Raw genomic sequence first — 11,431 nt, forward strand, 5'->3', positions numbered from 1 at the left:
GGTCCAGAGGAGGGCCACCTGCATGATCCAGGGACAGCAGGGCAGACCCTACGATGAGAGGCTATAGGACCTGAACCTGTTCAGCCATCACAAGAGAAGGCTGGGGGGGGGGGGACCTGGTGACCCCCCTCAGGGGGTCACCAGGTAAACTCACTAGGGGGGACCAGAAGGGTTTGGGGGAGACCTTGTTTCCCCTAGCACCCCCTGGGATAACAAGGAATAACAGCCACAAGTTGTCGGAGAGTAGGTTTAGATTAGACATCCGTAAGAACTACTTCACAGTCAGGGCGGCTAGGATCTGGAACCAACTTCCAAGGGAAGTGGTGCTGGCTCCTACCCTGGGGGTCTTTAAGAAGAGGCTTGATGCCTACCTGGCTGGGGTCATTTGAGCCCAGTTTTCCTTCTGCCCAGGCAGGGGGTCGGACTTGAAGATCTACAAGGTCCCTTCCGACCCTACTTCTATGATTCTATGATTCTATGTGATCCATTGCTCTCAGCCTCACAGTATCTGGTATAATCTCTGATTTGAAAGAAATCCTTAGACTCAGAGGATCTGGGGGAAAAAAATCGAAGTGCTTTGGTCCTAGGAAGTTCCATTGATTCTGGGTCCACAGAATCCAACTAATATCTACAATTCAGAAAATTCCAGTAACCCTCTGACTAATTGGGGTCCAATTTTGAGGTCTTGTTTAGTGCCTATACCAACCTGCTGACACTACACCATTCCAGCTTTCAGCTCCTTGATATGATGGTGTGGACAAAGTACAGAGGAATGGCCCAGGCATGTGCTTCAGCTTCTTGAACAATCATTGAAAGACCATTGCAAATATTATACAAGGTTTGCTGCTACTCTAGGTTGTGCCAGGAGTTGGAGGGGCCCTGAGCTGGCTGCAGAAACAAGAAGATATAAAAATTGCTTTAAACTCGCTTTTGTATTCTGGCAAGACCCAAGAAGTGGGCCCATAGAATATAACAAAAGATACAACTTCCTTAGATTTAAGCAAATCCTGTCACTGTTGGATCCATACTGGTAGAAAACAATTGAAACCAAACTTTGACACAGAGTCTTTACCAGATCCTGAGAACTAATACATATTACTAAATACTTATGTATGGCTTATGGAAGAAGGAACAGATAAAAATCACCCAAGCACCGGCCTGAAACTGTGGAGTAGGGGGTGTCAGATATATAGATACAGCTCACAGAGCTTCTCAAACCATCCCACTGCACTACAGGTAGGCACCAGAAGTTGGTGGGTGTGGCCTGTCACAGAATCCAGGGTCCTTTGGTTTTGCTGAGCATGGCCATCAGCAGCAAGCTTGGCTTTCTACCACCACCCCTGAACTTGCTTCAGACCCACCACTGGTCCCATTATGGCAATCCTCCTGCCTCTGGCTGGATCTAGATCACAAGGAGCCCTCAGTACATATCCAGCCTGAGGCCTGAGTCTGACAGCTATATCTTAGAGGACCTGGCTGCTCTATTTATGGAAAAGGGATACAAAGACTTGTTATCCTGGTGGAGGCATTAACTTTTACTATAGGAAAGCTAAGGCCTAAAGAGTCTCCTAGTGCCAAATGACTGAAATCCATGTCAATCCTCATGGGAACCCATTTCAAAGCAGCTGATTATGACAAGAGGAGAGTAGAGAAGGTTTCAGTTTTGCAGTGGGACCTCGTAAAGGCAAATCACATTGTAGAATAAATTAATATTCCAGTTATATATTACAACACTCTGGTTACAGATATAAAATTTATTTGTATACCATAAATATGCAGTCCCTGGCCTCAGAAATAGATACTGGGTGAGATTTAGGCCTATACAGTAAATAAAAATGAGTATCTGCAGTTTAAAAAAAATGAGAGCGAGAAAGAGAGAATTACCTGGCAAGGTTTTTTCATTTTAATTGCTATAACATGGTATCTGTAACAGCACAGCTCACAGGTCCATGACCCTCTTTCGCTTATCCACTTTAGTAAGCAAAGTTGATGTGTGTACCGTACTGACCCATCGCAGCGGCAGGGATTTAACAGTTCTCCCTGAAAAGAGAGCAAGTTCAACTAAATTGCACAGGGACCTTTTGACTTTTCTGCAAGTATCTCATTTCCAACTGTGGAACAACAAGTTAGTTTCCAAGTCAATATCCCCCAACGTCATCACCATCATCATCATCATCATCATCATAAATAAATAAATAAAGAGCTGCTGTTAAAATAGCTGTATTTAGCATTTCAATAATCCATGATGATTAAAAAAATTGGATGCATTTACTGTGTGCCAGTGCCTGCCCCCATCCCACTCCTGAGCTGTCTAATAACTTGCAAGCAGATGGGCAGGTGCTTTCCCTCTGCAGTGATGCTTAACAGAGCTCTCCTCTCTCATCCTGCAGCCTACTCTCTGCCCTGGGGAAAAACCTGAAACTTTTGTGGGGGGATCTGTGGTTCAAGGACTGGATTCTTAAGTCACAGAATCACAGAAAATGCGGGTTAGAAGGGACCTCAGGAGGTCACATCTAGTCCAACCTCCTGCTCAAAGCAAGACCCTCCCCAACTAGATCATCCCAGCCAAAGTTTTGTTTAGCTGGGTCTTAAAAACCTCCAAGGATGGAGATCCCACCACCTCTCTGGGTCCTCTGTTCCTCTCCTCCTGAGCGTTTTTACCCATATCCAACCAAACCTTCCCTGGCTGCAACTTGAGACCATTGCTCCTCCTTCTGTTGTCTGCCACCACTGAGAATAGCCCCCTGCACGGAGGAAGTCCCCCAACCATGATGGGGATTGCCCTGGTTTTAGATTGAAGCTGAGAAACACACCAGGGCAGCCGGGGGCCAGCTTTTGAACACCCTCTGTGGTCACACCCTGCCCTTGGCAGCAGCATGTGGTTTCTCCACTCTCAGGAAAGCCAAACATTCTCTGTCCTCAAGGCACCAGAACTGGTGGCAGAGGTGATCTCTTTTATTGGACCCACTAGAGATCTGCAAATATGAGTTGGTCTAATAAATATGATTGCAGTTGGTCTAATAAATACGATTATGAGTTGGTCTAATAAAAGAAGTCTAGTGGATCTAACAAAAGTGATCGCTGCTGCCACCAGTTCTGATGCCTTTTGCCTCGAGACCGAGTCGGCTGCAGTCTGGATACGCAGTCCTCAAGGACACCTGGGTGCCAGGGCTGGGGGCAGTGGTGGGGCCCGCGAGAGAGTGACACAGAGGGAAGGATTCGGCCCAGGGCTTGGGGGCCCCTTCTTCCCTCGCTTTCATCATCGTTGCGGTACGGGGCCCTGCTCGGGTCTGGGGGGCCCCAGCTGCCCGGGTCGCTGAGCCTCCCGGGGCCGCGGGGCAGGGAGGGGACCCAGGCGCCCGGGCTGCCCTCCACCAGCGCTGCGGCGGCGGCGGCGGCGGGACCTGTCCGTGGTGCTGATCCCTCCAGTCTCAGCGCGGCCCAGCCTGGCCCATGGGGTGGGTCCCGCTTGCCCACCTGCTCGGCGCCCTGGAAGCAGATCTTGCAAATGGGGCCGGCGCCGCCGGGGTGGCTCCCGCTGCCGCTGCCGCTGCCGCCGCCGCTCTCGCTGCTGCAAACAGAGCGCGTCTCGGGCTTGTCGCCGGCCCCCGCGGCCGCGCCCTCCTCGGGCTCGCTGGTGGCGGGGCCGCGCAGGGGGTCCCGGGTGCTGCTCATGCCCCGCCAGCCCCAGCCCGGCCCGGCCCACCTGCGCCGCCGGGAACCTGCAGCCGCTGCTCTGCAGGTCGGAGCCGCCCCCGCGGGGGGAGGGGGGGCGCCAACCGCCGCCTGCGAACGCCGGGAGGCGCCGGCCGTCACCGGGAGGGAGGCGCCAACTGCCCCCCGCCCCGTCCCGCCCAGCCCGGCGCCGCGCCTGCCTTGGGCTGCGGGGGCACGGCTGGGACACGTGGGCGGGCGGGGCTCACGGCGTTCGTCGCCGATGCGGGGGGGTTGCTCACGAAGGGGCCGGGGCGAGCGCGGCTCCGACAGCCTCGGGGTGTGAGGAGTCCGGGGCGTGCGGCCATGGGGCTTCCCCGGGACAGGGAGGAGGCGGTGCATCCCCATGCAGGGTCAGGGTGGGCGGGGGCTGCTGCCAAATCGCGGGCTAAGGGAAGCGACCTGGGCTGGTAGAGGGGTCCGCCGGCCGGCAGGGCCCGGGCGCGCACGCACTCCTCCCCCCCCAAGTCCAGCAAATAATCAGACTCCAAATATTCTGCTGCCTTCTAATATTTTGCTGGTTTCTAACAGTGTAATATCTACCTGTAATATATGAGTGCGTTAGCCCTGGTGTGTGGCACAGCCAGAGAAGTGCCTTAGGGACTTTGGGGCATTTCCTCAACCCTCCTTAAACAAAAATATATGATGAAAAATGCTTGTCTGCCTATTTTCCCTTTCAAGAGGGAAGAGTCAAAAGCAGATGTCTCCTCTCCTCCTTTCCCCCATTTTCTCTTTTGTTTAGACATTAGGTTGTCTCTCTCATTTCCCTTTAAAAAAAAGACACAGTAACAATTTGTATGCTGAAGTATTAAAACAGTGATTGAGAAAGCCTGAGGGGAGAGGAATGGGATACAATCAAGATCAAAACTCTGTGTTTGCATGTATATGCATAAGGAGGAAAGTATATCCTGACGTGCAGGAGGGAAGGAAAGCAAGGTTTTATTAAATGAGTGGTGTTTGCTCCGAGAGCAGGGGGTCGAGTAGGTGGCAAGAGGGGCCCCATCATCATGGACCAAGAGTTCTTTTATCAGTGTGGATTGCAGGCATTTTGTCTGTAGAACAGAAATTGAAAAATGAAGGGCTGAATTAATGATAGAGTGACAAATGTTTGCATTGCTATTTTTTCTGTTAAAAAAATGCTTGTCCAGTTCATGAAATCATCACACTCTTAATCATATTCTTAATCTGCTTAAAGAGGCATGAAAAAATACTATGTACAAAAACTCAGTCTGATCAATTCATATTTACAAAGAGTTCTTTATGATAAAACCTCCAAATTGTATTTTTTTTTACAAATTGTATTAGAGTGTGATATAGTATGTGAACATTTCTATAAGTACTACAAAAATAAAATTTTTCATCTCAAATGAAAGCAAACAAGAGGCCTTGACAAGGGAACTGAAGGGCTGTAATAGAGCCAGACAGGTTCTCTAACTTATCATTTAAGTAGAAATAAATGAAGGAGAGCAGTGAATAAACAATTTAACTCATGTCACCTTCATCAGCTGCTCTGCATTAAGTTGCAAGTTAAGATCAGCAGTGAGACTATTTGTAGATGAAACTAGCCAACTGCCTTATTAGTACTAGTTTCGTTTTGGTGGCTTTCTTGATGTGGGCGTATTTATTAGGATTAAAAACCCAAACTTTTTATCCTAATAAAAGGAGTTAAAAAGGAAGGCTGGATCACTAAAGGCTTCAATGGTGCACTAAAGGGACCATTCTTTGAAGGCCCCTCACTAAATGAAATCCAGTGGTTTCCAAAGATGGACAAAGATTGAAGATCCAATAGTCTGTTTTAAGGACTTAGAGACCACTGTGTGGCATTCAAGGATTTTGTCTTGATGATGATGACTGATCAAATGATTGAAAATGGGAAGAAACTGTTTTGTTTTCAGAGCCATCTCAATCACATTGACAGAACAGACAGAAGTACAACTATTGATGGTCCAGAAGTGCTATAATTACCCTTTTCCTCTAATTCAAACCACACTGTGCTGTGAAAAAAAAGGAAAGCCAACCTGCGATTATTAGTTCCTATGATTTCAATGGAGTTAAGTGACTAGTACAGCTAGATTCTATTCCACCTCCCATAAGAAGTCCCTTAATGTTATTCTATTCCACCCTGTTCAAGTCCTGAAAGTTTATTAATGCATCTACTTTTGTAACATTCCATCACCTGCCCCTTAAGATTCAGTGAAAAAAAAAGCAGTAAGGATAAGGAAGGACCCACTTACCTTTTTCATTTACTGTTTTCCATGGATTCAAGCAGGTAGACACCTAAGTCTACTTACATGCTAATAGTTAGGCTAGAATCTCATCCTAAGTGATTTTGAAAATGCCTCTAGTAGTCAGCTGTATCTTTAGACTCCTAAATACTTTTTAAAAAACCTGACCCTTTTGGCCAACTCCTTTTGTTTTCCTCAACCCTTAAGCAAAAATTGGATTCACCTCAATGCTTAATGTCTTGGTTTCAATAGTTTAGCCTAATTACTCTGTAAAAACTGAGTTGAGTTAAGATTTCAGAGCTTGCACACAGAGCAGAAGTGTTCCTTGAATAAGATTTCTTCTTTTATTTGGGATGGGATACAATAATCTGTATAAAAATACTGGCTTCAGTACTAGCTGTGGTTTTGGCTTCTTCGGTGCCAGATAATCTATCACAGATCCAACTCAGTATTACATTGGTAAAGGTGAAAGGAAAGGACAAGTGGACAGTATACACAATTCTAAGCAGAGAGAAAGGGAAATTAAAAATCCCACCATTCCTCTATGGATAAACCTACATCTTTCACCAAAATAGTAGCAGCAAGCAGTCAGGCACTGCAAATATTAGTACAAACAAAGGAACTAGCACTGACACTAATTATGAATTTAAAATGCAACCACACTGAGCAACAGCTATTGAGCACCAGAGCCCGATATAAGGCATCATTCTTTAGCACTGTTATTTGTTTGAGGATTTTTGTTTTCCTCAACATTTTTGCCAATAAATGCATTTTCTCCAACACAGAGACTTTCCTGCTGTGATTTGCAAGCAACCTCAGAGTCAACATGGGAAACCTTCATGGGACAATAAACTTACACAGGTAAAGTTGGCAATGGGCCAGAGCAATACCTGATTGATGGGAGACCTTGGCCATGCTGATCCAAAAGAGGACCTTTCTGTCTTATGTCATAGCCAGCCCTCTTCTTACAGATCCATGAGGAGGAATAAATCAAGCTCCCCAATTGCACTACTATTTATACCACTTATTTATACAGAGACCAAGGCCCAAGAGCTGGATAAAGAACGGCCACAGTCTCAGTCTCTGCCAACAGACTCTATCATTACCAAATGCACCAGGTCACTCAGCCCCTTACCTAGTGGCTGATGTTTTTCCAGGGCAAGTTCAAATATGCAACACAGCATAAGTTCAGTGTACATAAACCACTTTCAATATGGCCAAACTGCTTTAAGATGAACCTGGATGGATGTAGTATCAGACTAAACTGATATAGGTTAAATCAGTTTCTTGAATTTGTGTTCCAGATCTGCTCAAGATTCAAGTTAACTCACAATCCTCCAGCAACCCAGAATGTCTTGCACTTCTCTCACAAGTCCCCCCCTCCTCCCCTCCATTCACACACAGGGTGGTGGATTAGCCTTGGCCCAGGCTGTCTGCTCCAGTCAGGCAAGGAGGCATATTTTAGTGGGGTGCTAAAACATGCTTCTGGCCAGCTTCTGGCCTAAGCCACTGAAGGCATGTGGCTGCATTTCTGGAATCAAAACTGAATGTCTGTTCACTTGCTTATTGGTTCTCTCTACACAGCTTAGACTAACCTGCAAAAATTGAATTGATTCAGCCTCTGGATTTTTGACTGTCTGTACTTAGCCACTCTGGATATCCATTCAGCCTCTAATCCAACTGTTACATCACATAGACTTGATCTTACACCATCATGACCAAATACTCCAGACCCAAAATCACTGATCTAAAAGTGTTTGCTAGTTGTACATACCATGGATAAAGACTGCTTATCCACATTAAGCATCACAAAGCAGGAAAATATTTACCAGAGGGACCTGGGAGCCTATAAGAGCCTTAACCTCTTACCTATACTGTTTCTCACTCAGTTCCATTTAAAATCCACTTCACAGAAATTTCAGCTTACCATCTGCCTTTGTAGTCATGCACAGTGTTCTCTTGGTTTGTGAATTGTTGTTTCTTATTTCGTACTCTCACATTTTCCACAGAAACCCATCCTGATTGGGACCTCAGCATAGGCCTCTTGCTTCAGACATATACCAGCTCCAGAGATCAGGAAATCAGTAAATGATGCAAGCATTTGCACTGTGTCTTTGACTAAGCTAATAGGTCAGATGGTGAGTTTGGGAGAGCTGTATTATAATCAGTCTTTGTCTTATACATCTGGAATTCCTTATTCACACCACTCAGGAGATACTGCATGCCAACCACCTACAGTGAGATCCACACTGTGCCTTCTTTGGGATGCACAGTGCAAGCAACATCATGAAGAAGCACAAATACTGTAGGGTAAGTAATTTTCCTATATTGGAATTTTCTCATAACAAAATAATAACAGTTGAATGTTGAATAAAAGAGGCCAAACATAAATGGAGGGTGGAATCTAACAAATGGACAAGTGATAAAGCAATAAGAGACTATAATAAAAAAGAAAGAATAAGACTTGTCAGAATAAATAGGAACAATATGAGTCAAAAGTGCAGAGACAGCAAGTCTAAACTAACTATGAATTGAAAACCAAAGGGATGAAAAAGAACAATAAAATAAAAGGATTGAAAGTAAAAAAAAAGAATGCTGTAAGGCTACCTTAAATAATATTGTAGAACAATAATATATCACTGTCTATTTTGTACATAGTTTTGATATTTTTGTCTTTTGCCTTATTTGTATTGATTTTTTTAGGATGTAAAAAATTAAGTTTTGAGAATGGACTAACATGAAAGTTAAAAAGTAGGGATTGACTGGTCTTTTTCATTTATTTCATATTTATGTAAAAAAGGAAGACATAAATATAATTGAACTATTATATATATATATATATATATATATATATATATATATATATATATATATTCTAATAGTATAAAACTCTAAATCTGTCTGTCTGTCTGTCCATAACATTTTATTTGCATTGTGATTGGCTGCACAAAGAAGCATTCTGACAGAAGGCAGCCCACTGCCATGATGAGGTGGGGACACAGGGGATGGATTGTGGGGACACTCCCCCCCTGCCGTGCTCCCTGGAGGTGGTGGCAACAGAGTGGATGTAAAGGGGGGGGCGAGGCCAGCAGGGCTGGCCTTGCTCCCCGTCCTGCCCTGCTCCCTGCAGGCAGCATGGGGGGAGTGCGCCTGGGTCCAATGTGGGACAGGGAGCGGGCCCAAGCAGGGGAAAAGCTGGCCTGCCGCAAGAGGGGGAGGGAAACAGCAGGCCCAGCCTAACAGGGCTGATGTGGCTGCAGCAGCAGCTAGGAGAGGGAAGGAGCAGGCCTCCTCCCCTCTTGGGCCTGGGCCCACTTCTCCTCCCTCCCCCTCCCTCCCCCTCCCCCGTGTCAGCCCTGAGGCCACTCCTTCTGTCCCTGAATGGGCCCGATGTGGGAGGGAGGAGTGGGTGTGCCATGGCATCGGGGGTGACGGTGAGGTCAGGGGAGGAGTGGGCCTGGGCCCAATGTGGTGGTGGGGGAAACGAGCCCAAACTGAGGGAAAAGCCGGCCCGCTCTGGCAGTGGGGGGGTGGGGACAGCGGACCCAGCCCGGCCCAATGTGGCAGCTACGGGGGGAAGGGAGGAGCAAGCCTCCTCTCCCCATTGAGCCCGGGCACACTCCTCCCCCACCCCCGCTCCCCCACGTTGTCCCCGAGCCCAGTCCTCCCATCCCCCTGCCACCGCTTGGTAAGCCCTGGCCTGCTGCTCCCCCCCACCCCACCGCCACAACAACCCAGCTTCTCCCCACCCTCGGGCCCAGTCCTTCCCCACATCAGACCTGGATCTGCTCCTCCCTTGCCCCTGCCAGTGCAGTGAGGAGGGGAGCAGGCCTGGACCCCAAGTAGCTGGAGGGAAGGGGGAGCAGGACCGGATAGGGAGAGGGGTCCAGGGCTCCATCCCCCCCACTCCCCGCCCCATCATTCTTGATGGGCAATTGCAGTGTGTGTGTGTGTGTGTGTGTGTGTGTAAACTATATGTGTGTGTATTAACTATATATATATATATATATATATATATATATATATATATATATATATACATGTGTATATATATATATATATATATATAATATGTAATTCATATACACCTCTATATAGTACATAAAGAAGGTTAATTGGAGTCTACAATTTAGCTTTTCCCACAATGCATATATATATTAAAAGGCACTTAAGAACGAAAGGAAGAACATTTTAAATTGGTATTGGGAATTTCCTTTTCACATGTGTACAGTTAACCTGTAAAATTCATTGCCATGAGGTATTTTTTAGAAAGATAATTTAGTAAGCCTTTGAAAGGATTACCTAGTTATGTGTCTAATTGCACATGCAGTCATTCTAGATTCTATAAATTTGCCAAGATTATTAAATTTCACACTTCAGAGTTTACCAGAATTAGTCAGTATACTGCGAGTGGGAGGAGGAACTAAGGAAAAAATCAGAAGGGGTAGAGAACATTACATGGCACAGCTTCCAACCCAAGCAGCTTGAAGACTTCTGGTGAGTGGGACATAGGAATGGGAGCCAAAAAAAAGGGACTAAAACCAGAAATTAGAAAAATAAATGCAGGCAGGAACAGACAGATTCTGGAGATGTTGTGAAAGGTTTTAGTAACAGCATCAGTGTAAGTGGCTGGGTGGAACAGGAGAGAGGAGTTGAAGATAAGATGATTTTATAATTAAAGAGGTGGGCTGGAATTCAGATTTGCATTCAGTTACAAGCTCTGCAATGGATTTCCTGTGACCTTGAAAAGTAACTCAATGTCTTTGGGCCCTAGTTCTCCGCTTGTGAACCTGGATCAGGAAGACTTCTTTTCTTTCATCCTTCATCAGCCTTTTTTACTGGACTGTTAACCTTTACTGACAAGAACTGTCTCTTGAACTGTCTGTACTAACCTGTGGTATCTTGATGAGGCTTGTGGTACATAGGCAATTCTTTCTTATATACAGGAAATTATATGCACAACTCTTTACTGTATGATGTAGCAGTTATAGCTACTGCTTTTGCAAGGATCTTGTGGCTGGCTTGTTCCTGTTCTGCAACATGGAAGTTCCTGCTGGACTCACCTAGACTGTCTCCTCAGATGCCACACTTCCTGGACACTCTGTGTTTCCAGAAGGACTTACTGTCTATCATAGTAGTGCCTAGCATAATGGGTCTTTGGTTTTGGTTGAGCCAGAAGACATTGTCATATTATGAAAAATAAAGAACAATAAAATTAAAGTGACACCAAGGTGATAAGCAGGGATCTGAGTTTTCTGTTTCCCATGGAAAAATGGAGAAAACCACAGTTTTCCCCTTTTTATCAGATAAACCCACAGATTTCCCACTTTTGCAAAGAGCCCTGCAGGCTGGTTGAGCTCCAGCCTACAAGAGCTAACTGCAAACAGGGTGAAAAACCCTCAACTCTGCCCAGAGTGGGAGAGGGAAGGGTGAGGCCTGAGGCTTTCAGTCAGCCACAGCTCTGCTGGGCTCAGCTCAGCCTCACTTTGCTC

The 11,431-nt window shown here is 46.1% G+C and overlaps 1 protein-coding gene and 1 long non-coding RNA gene across 2 annotated transcripts in view; one reads left to right on the top strand and one right to left on the bottom strand.

Moving 5' to 3' along the window:
- The window catches only part of MARCHF11 (membrane associated ring-CH-type finger 11), a 44,426-nt gene extending 40,671 nt beyond the window's left edge, over nt 1-3,755 (bottom strand). Inside the window, exons 1-2 of the mRNA XM_006260972.4 lie at nt 3,478-3,755; nt 1,885-2,040 (exon numbers count right to left, since the gene is read on the bottom strand). Coding sequence (XP_006261034.1) covers nt 1,885-2,040; nt 3,478-3,675 — 354 coding nt within the window. The 5' untranslated portion in view covers nt 3,676-3,755. The remainder of the gene's footprint in view (nt 1-1,884; nt 2,041-3,477) is intronic.
- Nucleotides 3,756-5,170: 1,415 nt separating this feature from the next.
- Nucleotides 5,171-11,169, top strand: LOC109283475 (uncharacterized). Its single transcript, XR_002090642.2, has 3 exons — nt 5,171-6,800; nt 7,949-8,249; nt 10,714-11,169. It is a non-coding gene; the product is annotated as an uncharacterized LOC109283475 (long non-coding RNA).
- The last annotated feature ends 262 nt before the right edge of the window (nt 11,170-11,431 follow it).

The sequence above is a fragment of the Alligator mississippiensis genome, chromosome 5 (assembly GCF_030867095.1).
Source record: "Alligator mississippiensis isolate rAllMis1 chromosome 5, rAllMis1, whole genome shotgun sequence".
NCBI classification, from domain to species: domain Eukaryota; kingdom Metazoa; phylum Chordata; order Crocodylia; family Alligatoridae; genus Alligator; species Alligator mississippiensis.